The following is a 17419-nucleotide window of genomic DNA, read 5'->3' on the forward strand; positions in this document are numbered from 1 at the left end:
GAGAAGGAGCAGGCGAGGGTGGAGATGGAGGTGGTGGTGCAGGACCTGCAGGAGCAGCGCAGGGTGGAGCTGGCCCAACTGGAGGCGGCCCTCAGGCGCTTCTACGCTGCCGAATGGGACAAGGCCCACCAGACCTACCAGGAGGAGATGGACAGATGCCAGGCCCTCATGATACAGCAGGTGGGCCGCGTCCCAAATCGCCACACAAACAAGCAGACTACAGCCCAGGCACCCCACACACTAATCCCACAACACAGGGCCATACATTGAGCATTCCGTTCATTACTTGTATTCATTCACATTTGCATTTAGGGCATTTAGCAGACGCTGTTATCCAGAGCGACGCAGAAACACACAGGCTTATGTTACTACCTTTGTGGGGAATCTTTGTTGACTGCTGTGCTAATTCAGCTCTCAGTACTTCACACACAAATTTTAGCATGTCATGGTCACATTTGCATTTAGGGCATTTAGCAGACGCTCGTATCTAGAGTGACTTACAAAGTATTCACACCCCACTATACACAGAAACACACGGGTTTGTGTTACTACCTTTGTGGGCTATCCTTGTTGACTGCTGTGCTACTTCAGCTATCAGCTAACACACACACACACACACACACACACATGTCATGGTCTTGAAGAACATGTTGCTATCATTTCTGTTTTTAGAAGTTAATGACTAGTATGCAGAGTTGTATAGTAACGAAGTAGAACTACTTCACTACTGTACTTAAGTACTAAGATGCTGTATCTGTACTTTACTGGAGTATTATTTTTTTCTCCTACTTCCACTTTTACTTCACTACATATTTTCCATCAGTTTAATACTTTTACTCCGATAAATTTTTTACGTGCTATATAGTTACTCATTACAATTATAAACATGTTAGCTGGCGCTGTCACCGGGTCAAGCGATCAGGTTGTCTTATGAGAAAACTGCGCATGCTCCGGTCGCGTCTCGTTTACTCTGCTGCTGCCTTCACTGAACACTTGAGCTTCGTAATCTAGGTTCACTTGACACGTCGTGACTGCCGCAAGGGTCCGCGCGGCAAAAATGACGCAATCGCGGCAGCTCCGCCCACGCGTTGACCACGCGCGCAGTCGCGTCGCGATGTCGTGCACCACTCGATTTTTGTGCGTGCGAAGTTACAAGGTAGAATTCATGCACTTGTACGGCACTTTGAAGGTCCATTTTCTGTATTTTCCAGCACCTTCAGCTTAATTTACATATTTATACAAATGCACATATATTCGAAATGATTCCAAATAATTCGCTTTTTATCTCATTAAAAGAGATGGTACCGTGTTTGGTAACAGCAGAAGAGCGCAGTAAGCACTAGTTAGGTTAGATATCTTAGCTAACTAACCTAATTATGTTCATGGCGTGCTGCAGAATTCACTTAACATTAGCTGGCAATAAAGGCAACGTGCTGACTAATCGTGTCCATTTTTATAGTGTAGTGTTTTTATAGGGTAAGGGCATTTAATGAGGGTAAACGCAGACAGACGCAGACGGATTTTACGTCCAAAATACACCTCGTTTTCTCAGCTAAATTAAGGCGAATTTGTACTTCTGCGTCAAACCTACGACATAGCAAGACATAGGTTATCTGTTTTTTGTGTACGAAGTGTTGTTAACCCCAGTTTTTTAAGTACATACAGAACACTTGTACTTGTGATCTTTGACATCTTTGATTTGTAAGTGATATATAAAAACTATTGATAATCAAACTTTGATGGCTTTCTTTAATTAATTCAAAACACAATACTTGTACTTTTTACTTTCAGTACTTGAGTAATAAATTTTAGACTAAACTACTTGCAATACTTAAGTACAAAAAATGCTGAATACTTCTGTACTTCTACTTAAGTAAAGTTTTTAAAGAACACTTAAACTTTTACTCAAGTCAATGTTTTGATAGAGTACTTGTACTTTTACTCAAGTATGGGTCTCGAATACTTTATACAACACTGCTAGTATGATTTTATTAGATGCGTTGGCCCCAACTGTGCCTGAAGAAATCAATCACGATATTGGCTGTATGTTAATTACAGAAGCGTTATTTGTAATATGTGCTGTGCTCAGTTATACAAGATGTAAGTCTGTTTGATGTTTCAGCTCCTCAGGTGGTCTGTAGTGCGACTGCTGCTGTACTGTGGTGTGACTGTGACAGTATTCTGTAGTGTGACTGCTGCTGTACTGTGGTGTGACTGTGACAGTGTCCTGTGGTGTGGCTACAACAGTGTCTTGTGGTGTGACTACAACAGTGTACTGTGGTGTGACTACAACAGTGTCCTGTGGTGTGACTACAACAGTGTCCTGTGGTGTGACTACAACAGTGTCCTGTGGTGTGACTACAACAGTGTCCTGTGGTGTGACTACAACAGTGTCCTGTGGTGTGACTATATCAGTGTCCTGTGGTGTGACTACAACAGTGTCCTGTGGTGTGACTACAACTGTGTTCTGTGGTGTGACTGTGACAGTATTATGTGGTGTGACTACAACAGTGTCCTGTGGTGTGAATGTGTTTTACAGTATGTGGTTTGGTTACTGTGGGTTTGTTAAAGCTTGTGGTAGGACAGATGTGGCAGTAATACCACTGGACATATTCACCCAGAGCAGAGTGGGGTTCACCGGGTGGTTGTTCAGTGGGATGAATGTCTGTTGCTGTGGCTGTGGCAGTGGTTTTTTTAGTGTGTATGGGTTCCTAGACTGTGAGGGGAGATGATATGCAATGAGATCGATGTGGCGTGTTTGTGCGTATGTGTGTGTGTGCAATTGTGTGTGCACGTGTGTGTGTGCAAGCATGCGTGTGCCTGTACATCGGCATGCACATTGTCCCATCATGAAAAGCTAGACGCAAGCATATCTGTGTTAGCAGACACTGCCTCCTGCTGGTGCGTTTGTGAATTGCGTCTTCAGAAGGCCTGCAGGAGGTAATTCATTGACCTCTCCAGATCTCTCACTCGCTAATCTTTCCTTCCACCAGGTAGAGGAGGTCAGAAGCAAACAGGAAGCTCTCAGGAAAGAGCAGCAGGTGGAACACACTCGGCAGATGGAGACGCTGAAACAGGAACACGAGCTCTCACTGGCGGGTGAATGTTCTGTTTATACCGCCAGCACGTCTGGACCTCTGTCTCTATAGAAGTGTATCTAGCCTCAGACGTCTGGGTTTTTCTTTTCTATTCCAGTTTAATTTGTCCATTTATATCACTGGAAAACAGTCAACCAATCAAAAACCTTTTGTTTTTACCCAGAACTGAAAAAATCCCATGAACAAGACCTGCACAAGCTGGACCACATGCTAAAATTGGAGACCTCGCTGAAGGTGAGCAAACACACACACACACACACACACACACACACACACACACACAGCTACAGACTTTTAAAAACCAATGACGTGTATCATGGTGAAGAGGATCACTTCCTGTCCTAAAGCTCCATTGTAATTTGGTCCTTCAGGAGAAGATTGAGAGTCTGCACTCAGAGAACACTGCTCTGAACGCCCGACTGAGTGAGGAGGAGGACAGGAGGAAGGCGCTCGCAGACAAGAGCCAGGTAACCACTAGGCCTGTCACGATAACAAAATTTTCAGAACAATATATTGTCCCAGAAATTATTGCGATAAACGATAATATTGTCATTTTATTTTTTTTTTTTAATTCTTTATTTTGTGACAAACATATGTTATCTTAGTATACATCATCAAAGTCAATGTTGTCACTTAGAACATTTTGTGCGTTTATAAGATTATGGAAAACAAGAAAAAAAATAAAAATAAACACACTCAAAATATATATATATATATATATATATATGCATACATATACATTCACATACATACATATACACATGCATACATACATACAACAAATAATCAGTCACATGTCTGGCAGGTGATAATTTTACCTTAATACTCGAGCATGGGAAAACACTTCTAATTACATAATTAATATGAACAGACATTGATGTCTACTCACTAGTTATTTCAACAAAATGTGGTCGTAAGGGCTTTACATAAGTTACCCATTTTAGCCATAACTTGCAGAATCTTTTCATTTGTAAACGGAGTGAAGAGGTAATTTTTTCTAAGATATAAATTTCGTTCACTAGATCAATCCAGTTATCTATTAAGGGGGGATCAGGTGTATACCAAGACCTTGTTATATTTTTTTTACAAGCAGAGATCAGAACCCCAAACAAATGTTTTTCAGGCCTTTCCCACATCCAATTTCCCAGGTATAGGATCTCAAATTGAAATGGTATTTCCATATTAAATATTTCCATCAGTGCTTTATGAACAGCCAGCCAATAGTCCTGTATCACGGTACATTCCCAGAATATATGCCAATGATTAGCCATCTGATTCCCACATTGTCTCCAGCATGTTGCATTCCCAGTAAAATGTGCCTTTTGTTGTGGAGTAGTAAAGAAACGTACTAGACATTTCCATCCAAATTCACGCCATATATATGAGTTGGTATGTTTCCATTGAGATTCACAAACTTTGTGCCATTCTTCTTCTGAAATAACAAAGTTGCCTTCTTTCTCCCATTTATTTTTAATATATTGTGTAGAATGAGCTTTTACCATTGTAAAGCCCTTGTACAATCTAGAAATTATGCCTTTACACAGTCTAGATGAGTATGCATCAACCATTATTTGTATCATAGGTTCGTTCATGTCTGGAGTTTTCAGTTTTATTTTATGATCAAAATAATGGCGTATCTGGAGATATCTGAAAAAATCTTGTTTTTCTAATCCGTATTTTTCTGTCAATGTCTGGAAATCATGCAACTGGCCCTTTTCTGTTAATGAATAGTATGTCGTTATCCCTTTAGTTAACCAATATTTAAATCTATTATCCATTTTATTAGGCTTAAAATCCTTATCATAGGCACACCATCTAAATATTCTAAGTTTTTCACATAATTTGTATTCCTCTTTAACTGTACTCCAAATTTTTAATTCAGATTTCATCCAGGGATTTTGGATTTTATCCTCATATATTTTCCAATCATTTTCTGCTAATATTGCTTGCATTGGTGGATCTTTGATTATTGACAATTCAATATCTTTCCATCTAGCTTGATAATCTGGGTTACATAAGCAGATCAAGTATTTGATTTGGGCTGTGTAGAAATAATCTGTAAGATTTGGGAGAGCCATTCCACCTTTCTCCTTCAAAAGTTGTAATGTTTTGAACCTAATCCTGGGTCTCTTCCCCTGCCATATGAATCTAGATATCATTTTATTCCATTCTGAAAATTGTTTTGGGATTATTTCTAATGGAAGAGCCTGGAATAAGAAGAGAAATCTTGGGAGGATATTCATTTTTACAGTGTCTATTCTGTGACTAAGATTTAGGAAGGATATGGAGTTCCATCTCTGTATGTCAGCTTTAATTTTTGTTAAAAGGGGGTCATAATTTGTCTCTGTTAAGGTAAAAATGTCTTTTGGTATATTTATGCCGAGATATTTTATTGTGTTCTGGTTCCATTTGAGGCTAAACTTGTCCAAGATCTTCTTGGAGGGCGTATAGTTAAAAACCAATATTTGAGTCTTCTGTACATTTAGTTTGTATCCAGCATATTTCCCAAAACGTTCCAGTAGGTCCATCAATTCAAGAAACGAGTTTGATGGTTCCTCCATGTACATCAAAACATCATCTGCATAAAGTGCAATCTTGTGTTGCTCCCCATGTATAGACACACCTTTAATTTTTTCTGTTTGACGTATCCATTGAGCGAGTGGTTCTATGTATAGGGCAAAGAGTAGAGGCGAGATTGGGCACCCCTGTCTTGTTCCCCGTTGTAATGTAATAGTGTCAGAGAGATATCCGTTTATTTTAATTTGTGCTTTTGGTTTATCATATAAAGTCTGGATTCCCTTAATAAATTGGTCATGAAATCCAAATCTTTTGAGAATGCTATATAAAAAGGACCAATTTACAGAGTCAAAAGCCTTTTCAGCATCCAGACTCACTAGACAGGCTTTTATTTTACGTTGCTGAATATGGTTCACTATGTGCAATGTACGTCTAATGTTATCATGGGTTTGTCTTTGTGGGACAAACCCTGTTTGATCATTGTGTATGAGTTTGGGCAGGATCTTTTCTACTCTTCTGGCCAGGATTGCTGTATATAGCTTATAGTCCACGTTGAGAACCGAAATAGGTCTATATGATGCACAATCTGTTTTATCCTTTCCTTCCTTGGGAATGACTGAAATTATAGCCTCCCTCCATGAAGGTGGTATTCTACCTTCCAACAGTGCTGTATTACAAGTTCGAAGGAGATTCGGTATTAGTTCAGATCTAAAAATCCTATACCATTCGGATGGAAAACCGTCCGGGCCCGGAGACTTATTGGCCTTCAACCTTGAAATGGCCTTCTGCAGTTCATCTTCCGTTATCTCTGCTGTCAATTCCAATTTTTCTTCTTCCGACAGGATAGGTAAATGGAGGGATCCCAGGAAACTATCTATTTGCGGGTCATTCTCTGTGTGTGGTTGAGAATACAATTCTCCATAGTAATTTTTAAAGGCTTTTTGTATCCCATCCCTGTCATATATTAATATTTTAGAATCTGCTTCTCTAATTTTATAGATCATATTTTCTGATTCCTGTTTTTGTAGTCTTCTTGCTAATAATTTGGTAGCCTTTGACCCTGACTCATAATATTTTTGTTTTGTAAATAACATCTTTTTTTCTATTTCTTGCGTATATATTGCGTTTATTTTATTCCTAATCGTCTTTATTTTTGAAATTAGATTCGGGTTTTGTTTTGCTTTGTTTTTCATTTCCAGCTCTTTTAATTCTTTATTTAAGTCCAACAGTCTGGATTGTCTTATTTTCTTTTGATAAGCACAGTGGGCTATTATTTTGCCTCTCATGACTGCCTTCAAAGTGTCCCACACTATCTCTGAACCCACTTCCCCATCGTCATTCTGTTGAAAAAACATTTTTATTTCTTCAGCCATTTGTGTTTTGAAATGCTGATTATTTAAAATGCTTGAGTTAAGCCTCCACAGTGTATTTCCCATAGTTCTATTAATTTGGATACTCAATGAAATTGGTGCGTGATCTGACAAATCAATTATACCTATATCATTATGACGTATTCTGTGTCGGTCTCTTTTAAATAAAAAGAAGTAATCAATCCTTGAGTAAACATTGTGGGGCGGGGAGTAATATGTGTAGTCACGTCCTGTTGGGTTCAGGTCCCTCCAGATATCTATTATACCCAGTTCTGTCATAAGTATAGACATTTTTTTATGTAATGCATTCCTTGAGTTATCTTTTGTCGAGTCCAATCTTGGATTCAAACGTATATTCCAATCTCCCCCACAAATTACAATACCTTCTGCTTTTGCCATAAGGTCAAACATTTTCCTATAAAATGTAAAATCACTACCAGGTGGTGCATAAACATTCAATATAGTTATTAGAATGCCCTCTACTTTTCCTGAAACCATGACATACCTTCCCTCTTTATCTTTTATTTCAGATATTTGTTCAAATGGTATTTTATTAGAAAATAAAATTGCAACCCCTCTCCTATGGCCTGATTTATAAGATGAATAATACATTTTTGAGAAACCTATCCTTTTAAGTTTTTCATGTTCACTAGAATCCAGGTGTGTTTCCTGCAGAAGGACAATATGTGCTTTTTCCTTTTTCATTTTTGTTAAAATCTTACTTCTCTTCACTGGGTTTAGCAGCCCGTTTACATTAAAAGAAATTACTTTAAGATTTTGGTTGTTCATAGTTTATGAAGCATATCCAGTTCTTTCTCATAATTTCCCCACCTCTCTGAGCTGAATTTAAAATATTACGTTTCTCCCTGCCTGCCATAAACATCATGTGACACGTAAACTTCAAAAATCCACACAAAAACAGTGTAATAAAAGTAACTATGGTACATTCAAACAGAACAGCAGATTCCAATGCTGGGGCTCGTTTCAGAAGAGCCCTTTGGGTGCTTAGGTAGTCAATACACCCACAAGGGAATATCCCACTCTTTAGGCAGAGTAGGGCCCTTAAAAGAACGTCCGTGGTAGCGTTCGTTATTTCTTTTCCTTTTTAGATCCTGACTTGTTTACTTAATTCAGAAACTTTAATTTCAGATGGCGTAGGAATAATACCTCGTGTGAAATAAATAGTCATGTATGACCGATGTTAATTAAACCGATTAACTGAGAATGTATGGATAACTTATCTATTCCTGTAGTGTAGTTCAGAACGTCTGATCATAGTTCAGTCCTCCACTGTAGGTTTCCGCCTGAACTCCCGCAACTTTTCCCTATAACGTGGTACCGAAGTCGTTTTCCCTGGCTGTGTAGATCCTGTAGCCGGAGCCTGAGCCCGGTGATATGGGCGACGAGTAACCACCTGCCATTCCGATAAAAGCTGCATCTCTTCGAGGGCCGAATCGGTCTGCGGTTCGAGCACTTGCACCGGTATTCCCCGCGAGGCCATGTCCTTCGTTGCGTCCGCCGCGTTCTGATACAGCCTGGTACCATCCTCGTAAAACACGCGGAGTCTCGCTGGGTAAGGTGTCTGGAATTTGATTTTCTTTTCTTTCAATACTTTCTTTGCTTCCTTATATTCACTGCGTTGTTTAAGGATAGCAGGAGGATAGTCGTGATCCACATAAACACGGGTATTATTATAGAGAACCTCTTTCTTCTGCCAAGCTTTACGAAGCACCACTTCTTTGATTCTATAGCTTGTGAATTTTGCCACTACTGACCGCGGTCTTCCCTGTGGGCCGGATGGTTTTGGGACCAATGCTCTATGCGCTCTCTCGATTCGTAGGTTTTCATCTTGAGGGAAGTCAAGCGCATTGGTAAGAAAATTCTCCAGAAAACTGATCATGTCCTTTCCCTCTGCATCTTCGGGGATGCCATAGATTCGGAGGTTGTCTCTGCGCGAGCGGCCTTCTTGGTCAATTAGCTTAGCCTCCATTTCAGTTTGGCGTCGGAGAAGATGCTGGATCAGCGATGTTGCCGTCTGCAGCCTCTCCTCCGTCTCGCCGATGCGTTCTTCCGCTTGCTCTAATCTGGCGTTCGTTTTATTCAATTCTTGCTTTATATCTGCAAGCTGTTGCCGGTTGTCCCGTCTGAAATCTTTCAGCTCGTTTAGAATGCTAAGCAGGCTGACCTCTTGTTCTGGCCCGCCATGTTGTTCTTGCTCGGGAGAACCGCTTCGGCTTCGCTGTTCAGCAAAATTCTGGGTTGTGTCGGTCGTCAACATATTTGTCCTTCGCCTTGTTGCAACCCCTTTTTGCATTATCTTAGAAATTCACTTCGATTTTTATATTCGTTGTGTTTTTGGGGTTGTTTTACTGGAATGTCAGGAGGAGAGCCAAATTACGCTGCCATGTCGTGCCGCGGCGGAACCGGAACCTCCAATATTGTCATTTTAAAGTGCCATTATAGATTTTTATCTTGCTTCTGGGCTCCCCAAAGGAGCTATAAGACAATGTGCCACAATAATAATATAGTAGCATAATAATACAATTACACCAGTTTGCAGTAATGTATTGTAAAGCTCATGTATGGGGTCATATTTGAGCTTGACCACATATATGTAGTAGGCAGATATAGTGGGAGATATAGGTTTTCTTTGGCAATTCATACTGCTTGTCAAATATTTGCAGCATGTTTATAAATGTTTTCTTTTCAACCGAATTTAACGGCAGCATCTCGTGGCGAAAATGACGATATCGCGGTGGCACCGCCCGTGCTCGCGCGCTGACGCTTTTTGATCACAGATTCGTCTTCCCTTAAGAGGGGGGAGGTGTGCGACAGAGCAGCACTGCGTGCCTTTCTGAAATCTAACGTAGTTGCGCAAATTTGCGCGAAAACCCAATGGCCAATTATCGACATCAGCAAAAATGATCGCGGTTTAAAAAATTATCGTACGATAAGTTGATAATGTAATTATCGCGACAGGCCTAATCACCACACATGCTATTCATCAGAACCAGTCTCATTCAGCACCTGGGCACTGTCTCCCTCTAGTGGCTGACTGAGGAACTGCTAAAAACTTTGTTTATATTCTACACATCATTATTATGGTATAAACCCCTTCTCTCTGTCTTTCTCTCTCTCGTCCTGTCTCCCTCTCGGCCTCATCTGTCTGTCTCTCCAGAAGGACTCTCGGGTGGTGTATCTTGAGCAGGAGTTGGAGAGTCTGAAGGTTGTGCTGGAGATTAAAACCAACCAGCTGCACCAGCAGGACAAGAAACTGATGCAGATGGATAGACTGGTGAATACACTACACAGGGATTAGAATACACTACACAGGGTACACTACACAGGGATTAGAATACACTACACAGGGAATTAGAATACACTACACAGGGTACACTACATGGGGATTAGAATACACTACACAGGGTACACTACACGGGGATTAGAATACACTACACAGGGATTAGAATACACAGTCACTGTTTCCATTGCTGTCTTTGTTGGTTCCTCCTCGATGTGTTTGTTCATTGGTTCCCTTCCATGTGATGTGTTTGTTCATTGGTTCCCTTCCATGTGATGTGTTTGTTCATTGGTCCCCTCCCATGTGATGTGTTTGTCATTGGTCAGATGGAGAGTAATGTGAAACTAGAGGAGTGTGTGACGAAGCTGCAGCAGGAGAATGAAGACTACAAGGCCCGCATGGACAAACATGCTGCACTGTCCAAGTACGGAGTGTGTGTGTGTGTGTGTGAGTGTGTGTGTTTGTGTGTGCACCCGTGTGTGTGTGAGAGAGCGAAGTATTACAGTTGATATTCTGTTTATTTCAACATTGCACTTCACGTGCGTGTGCTTCACGTGTGTGTTGACTATATTTCCTCTCACTCCTGCAGGCAGCTGTCCTCGGAGCAAGCCATGCTCCAGCAGACCTTACAGAAAGAGTCAAAGGTCAACAAGAGACTGTCTATGGAGAATGAGGAGTTGCTGTGGAAACTGCACAACGGTGACCTCAGTAGCCCACGCCGGCTCTCACCCACCTCCCCTTTCCAGTCGCCCCGAAACTCCGCCTCCTTCCCCAGCACACCCTTATCGCCCAGATGACCTCCAGTGGCCTCCTGTCAACCCCACCCTCCCCGACTCCAATCCACGCCCCCGGCCGCCCCCATCGACGTCCTGGGAAATACAACTCTTTACTCAAGTGACTTGTACAGTTTGTAAAGACCTTATCACCTAGTCAAAAACACAGTGTTGCACAGACGCACTTCTGCGGGAAGGACCCGCCTTGCTCTGCCTCGCCATGTTTTTACTTTCTTTCCTCTCTCACTCCCCCTCTTGAAGGAGGAAAACACCTCAGGGTTTGTACACACACTCTCACCCACCTCGCCTCACCACGAGCCCCTTCCAGCTCGCCTTCTTTGGTGGTTTTATCGTTAATGTTTTTAAGGCGTTTGTGCGTGTTCCTGATCCTGGAGGACTCTTAAACGGACACGACGACGTGCTGGCCTCGCTGCTTCAAACGTAACCAGTATGTCTCTACATGGGGACGATATCCCACTGTGATTGGCTTGAGGATGAAAAAATATAAATAAAGCAGGCTTGTACAAAAGCTGGTGGACATCCCATTCAAACAGGGTGCATTCTACTTTTATTATGCATTTTGAAATTTGAAATTTGCTAGTCAGTTCTCACTGGCTGATCCATGTTCCAATATACATAGCATATAAAGTTTGACAAAAGCATAGAAATTAAAATAACTTTCCTGTCTGCTTCTAAAATGGTAAGTACAGAGATGGACGTTGAGTTCAAACCTGGATATTAAGTCCACTTTGTCCTCACACCCAAAGGAAAATGTGTACAACACGAGTTCTGAGATTGGAGTACCTTTGTTCTAGAATGTGGTCTGCTCAGAATAGAGTTCATCTGTGCCCTAAATCTCTACCCACAAGTCTGTGTGAGGACTGGGACACATGACTCTCTCACACCAAATACCATCACCTTCAGTGTTTGTTTTATTTTGAATAATACATTAAAATAATCTGACTTTTGTGGGTTATTTATGACATGATAATCTGACAGTTGTGGGTTGTTTTGACATTATAATCCGACAGTTGTGGGTTATATGATGATAATCTAACAGTTGTGGGTTATAAAATGTGCCATATTTGTGAATTGTGATTTTCACCCCAATCGAACCTTGTCCTCCACATTTACCCATCTGCGCAGTGATATCACACACACACACACACACTAGTAACTAGGGGGCTGTGGTACACATGGGAATTTATGATATGATCGTCTCACAGTTGTGCGTTATTTATGATATGCATCACTCTAGTTTTGCATTTCTTTACTCAGTTCTGACATCTAGAGGTTAAAATGTGACGCATTCCTGAGAAGCACGTTCTCAGTTTTCTAGTGTTTTACAGGATCAAGGTTGTTGAAAGAACAAGGTGGATTCATACCAGTAGTTTGGTCCAAATCACTGCAGACCCAAAACTGCTTATGTCAGGGGTTTTTTTTTTTTACCTGGGAGAGGAGCAACTGCATGTCATGTCGCATGTAGAAGGTGGGTGGAGGTGGATGGAGGGAGATGGAGGTGGGTGGATGACCTGTGGTTCCGGTCCAGCTGGGCCTGGTTTCACACGGGTTAAAATGCAGTGTGTTTACCATGCATGTGCACGGCTGGAGATTTTGGAGATGACGGCAACACAAGTTCACGGGTAGCACGTTGGACAGACTCACTGCGATGATGGTCTCACCCATACCACGGTCCTGTCAGGACGCCACACCGCGGGACATACCACGGTCCTGTCAGGACGCCACACGGCGGGACATACCATGGTCCTGTCGGGACGCCACACGGCAGGACAGCAGTCCGGTGGCTTCAAAACGACCAAACGCGAGGCTCTATTCCCCTGGTAACTCAAACCTGCTGGTGTTGGAACTATTATCAGCCAATCAAAAAGCTTCCCATATATACAGGTCAGAAATAGTTGACCCAGAGAGGAAACATACACAGAAATGTGTGATTTCCAAGGTCCATGATTGCGAGACACGAGCTGAATAGGAAACTTTGCTAAAATGTAATTTCTCATTATTTGTAATCATGTATAGAACTCGCTCCCACACATCGCAATCAGAAACCACTACATGTCCAATGGCACTGTCCCTCAAAACTCTTCTTTTCTCACTGTGCTAAAATAAGTGAGAATAACCAGTAAACAGTTTCACTAAATGACGGGCTGTACCAGTAAAATGTTTCACTAAATGACGGGCTGTACCAGTACAAGGTTTCACTAAATGACGGGTTGTACCAGTACAAGGTTTCACTAAATGACGGGTTAAACCAGTACAAGGTTTCACTAAATGACGGGTTAAACCAGTACAAGGTTTCATTAAATGACGGGTTAAACCAGTGCAAGGTTTCATTAAATGATGGGTTAAACCAGTGATGGCCTATTACAGGATAATAGCAGACCTCTAGCTGAATGTGACAGTGATATGGCACAGATGTGTGTGTGTGTGTGTGTGTCTGTGTTTGTGGGCATGTGTATTTTGGGGGTATGTCTCCCGGAGTAACTGCAGCTTGTCAGATAGCTGTAGTTAAAATAAAACCATGACACCATCTCCATGGACTATACCACTACTCATAGGGAGGGGGGGGGGGGGACTGGCTGTCAGCTGTGCTCTGTGTCCCTGACTTCAGCTGTAGTGAGATATACCAGTGGTATATTTGGATATAATGATAAAATGGTCATAGTACTCAGCACACAAATAGGTCAGGTAAAGTCTGTCAGTGAGTACAGCCATTGTGAGGTGAGAATGTGATATCTGGTCTGAAAACTGGAAATCAGAGGTCATGGATGAGAGTTCATGGGTGACATAATCTCACACACAGGTTTATATGGCAGGGTTCATTTGTTAGTTCATGTCAGAATATCCTCTCTCTCTCTCTCTCTCTCTCTCTCTCTCTCTCTCTCTCTCTCTCTCTCTCTCTCTCTCTCTCTCTCTCTCTCTCTCTCTCTCTAGCCAAGAAACAAATCCTTTCCTGTAGAGTGTGGGGACACCATAGCATAGATGGTCCATGACTGAAGCGCAGAGATCCTCTGTAAGGCCGTCCAATCGCAGTGAGCCCTGGCCACTTTTTCATATTTTACTACATTTCAGTACCAGAAAAATACCCAAGCTAACCAAATAGCTAGCAAACTAGTACTTATAGCTAATGTCTAGCTATGTTAGGTTCACAACATAAGAGCTAGCCATCTTCAGTTTGATGCCCAGAGCCAACTGCAAAGGACTGACATTGTTTATGGTCAAAACAACCACGGCTGTTTATAACCGTTAAAACTGTTGAAGGAGAGTGTATGATAACTATACCCCACTTAGCTAGCTGTATTCCTGCTGAGACCACTCCTTATTGTAGAGACCACTGTTACACCACACCCTGTTGTAGAGAGACCACTCTGTTTCACCACACCCTGTTGTAGAGACCACTCTGTTACATCACACCCTGTTGTAGAGAGACCACTCTGTTACATCACACCCTGTTGTAGAGAGACCACTCTGCTACACCACATCCTGTTGTAGAGAGACCACTCTGTTACACCACACCCTGTTGTAGAGAGACCACTCTGTTACACCACACTCTGTTATAGAGACCACTCTGTTACATCACACCCTATTGTAGAGAGACCACTCTGTTACACCACACTCTGTTATAGAGACCACTCTGTTACACCACACTGTTATAGAGAGACCACTCTGTTACATCACACCCTGTTATAGAGACCACTCTGTTACACCATACCGTTATAGAGAGACCACTCTGTTACATCACACCCTGTTGTAGAGAGACCACTCTGTTTCACCACATTCTGTTTTAGAGAGACCATTCTGTTACATCACACCCTGTTGTAGAGAGACCACTCTGTTACATCACACCCTGTTATAGAGAGACCACTGTTACACCACACCCTGTTATAGAGAGACCACTCTGTTACACCACACCCTGTTGTAGAGAGACCACTCTGTTACACCACACTCTGTTATAGAGAGACCACTCTGTTACATCACACCCTGTTGTAGAGACCACTCTGTTACATCACACCCTGTTATAGAGAGACCACTCTGTTACACCACTCTGTTATAGAGACCACTCTGTTTCACCACACCCTGTTATAGAGAGACCACTCTGTTATAGAGACCACTCTGTTACACCACACCCTGTTGTAGAAAGACCACTCTGTTACAACACACCCTGTTATAGATAGACCACTCTGTTACACCACACCCTGTTATAGAGAGACCACTGTTTCACCACACCCTGTTATAGAGAGACCACTCTGTTACATCACACCCTATTGTAGAGAGACCACTCTACTACACCACACCCTGTTATAGAGACCAGTTTCACCATACCGTTATAGAGAGACCACTCTGTTACACCACACCCTATTGTAGAGATTACTTTGTTACACCACACCCTGTTATAGAGAGACCACTCTGTTTCACCATACCCTGTTATAGAGAGACCACTCTGTTACACCACACCCTGTTACAGAGAGACCACTCTGTTTCACCACACCCTGTTATAGAGAGACCACTCTGTTACATCACACCCTGTTATGGAGAGACCACTCTGTTTCACCACATTGTTTTATAGAGACCACTCTGTTACACCACACCCTGTTATAGAGAGACCACTGTTACATCACACCCTGTTGTAGAGAGACCACTCTGTTACACCACACCCTGTTGTAGAGACCACTCTGTTACACCACACCCTGTTATAGAGAGACCACTCTGTTACATCACACCCTGTTATAGAGACCACTCTGTTACATCACACCCTGTTATAGAGAGACCACTCTGTTACATCATACCCTGTTGTAGAGAGACCACTCTTACAGAGATATGGTCAGACAGTCAGCACAGTCTCTATTGATTCCTGTGCTCTACGATTGCTAACAGATGAAGGGGAAAGTACTCTGTCTTAGACACACACACATACAGACAATGGTGAAACACTCTTAAAGGACCATAGTAATGTTCTGACAATGGTGAAACACTCTTAAAGGACCGTAGTAATGTTCTGACAATGGTGAAACACTCTTAAAGGACCGTAGTAATGTTCTGACAATGGTGAAACACTCTTAAAGGACCGTAGTAATGTTCTGACAATGGTGAAACACTCTTAAAGGACCGTAGTAATGTTCTGACAAGCTCTCTGGTTGGCTAGCTTTATGGACCTTTTATTATTATTCTTTATAATTATTTCTGATATTTTTCTTTTGAGTGTCACTTTTACACAACACTCTCGGGGAAGCTGGTTGTTAATTTGCTCTTCTCCCAAACTCTTCACGTGGAAATATTTCCAATATTTGGGTCATTTTCTGTTTCAATAGAAAATGGAGAAGCAGTATGTTTACTTCCCATTTATAGACACATGGGTACAAACATTCACACACACACACACACACACACACACACACACACACACACACACACACCTGTGCCTTCGCACTCCCCTTAACCACACGGGGGAGAGATGGGGCAAATCAGAGGGAGATCTGGTGAAACAACGATGGTGCCAGTGGACAGGACACCCGTTACCTTGACCACCCGTTACCTTGACCACAGGAGCAACCCAAACTGGGGTCAATCTATTACAACCTACATGTACAAATGGTTAGTCCGAATGTTACAGCTCTACAGGAAGAGTATAAACAGACATGCCACAGCACACACGCACATGCCACAGCACACACGCACATACCTCAGAACACTCGCACATACCTCAGAACACTCGCACATACCTCGGAACACTCGTGCATGCCTCGGAACACACGCGCATGCCACGGAACACGCACACGCCTCGGAAAACGCATTGATATTACAGGCAAAGAGGTAACTATAATACAAAAAAATGATTTTAAAAAATGAAATAAAAACATGAACCTGTTAATATGGTAATCATATACACCAGGGAATAGTACAATCAGAGTACAAGTACTTTACATGCCTCCACATCTGTTTTATTTCATAATGTATATTAACACATAATATACTGTACATATTATGTAATTAAAAACCATAACAATTTCCATGAATGTGACCTTATTTATGTATTTATTTATTTATTTATTTGCTGTCCCTGTGTCTGGAAGACTCCTACAGTGAAGTGTGTGTGTGTGTGTGTGTGTGTGTGTGTGTATGTGTAATGAACCACAGCGCTTGTGGGAGTGAAAAGCTACTCACACTGCACATCTAAATACTATTTCAGCAGTATCATTAATGAACCCAAGAGCATGAGAGAGACTAAACGAGAGAGAGAGAGAGAGAGAGAGAGAGAGAGAGAGTGGGTGAGAGAAGGATAGTGCTTGTGCTTGCATTGAATTAGTGAATATTCAGTACTGAGCATGCAAATGGTTCTGTTTG

At 41.9% G+C, this 17419-nt stretch overlaps 1 protein-coding gene across 1 annotated transcript in view; it reads left to right on the forward strand.

Annotated features, from left to right (window-relative positions):
* mtus1b (microtubule associated tumor suppressor 1b) overlaps window positions 1-11604 on the forward strand; it is a 36444-nt gene extending 24840 nt beyond the window's left edge. Inside the window, exons 9-15 of the mRNA XM_076986282.1 lie at window positions 1-180; window positions 2994-3099; window positions 3262-3332; window positions 3470-3565; window positions 10164-10280; window positions 10613-10710; window positions 10876-11604. The exon at window positions 1-180 is cut by the window's left edge and continues 35 nt beyond it. Coding sequence (XP_076842397.1) covers window positions 1-180; window positions 2994-3099; window positions 3262-3332; window positions 3470-3565; window positions 10164-10280; window positions 10613-10710; window positions 10876-11083 — 876 coding nt within the window. The 3' untranslated portion in view covers window positions 11084-11604. The remainder of the gene's footprint in view (window positions 181-2993; window positions 3100-3261; window positions 3333-3469; window positions 3566-10163; window positions 10281-10612; window positions 10711-10875) is intronic.
* Window positions 11605-17419: the final 5815 nt, after the last annotated feature.

Source organism: Brachyhypopomus gauderio, chromosome 1 (genome assembly GCF_052324685.1).
Source record: "Brachyhypopomus gauderio isolate BG-103 chromosome 1, BGAUD_0.2, whole genome shotgun sequence".
NCBI classification, from domain to species: domain Eukaryota; kingdom Metazoa; phylum Chordata; class Actinopteri; order Gymnotiformes; family Hypopomidae; genus Brachyhypopomus; species Brachyhypopomus gauderio.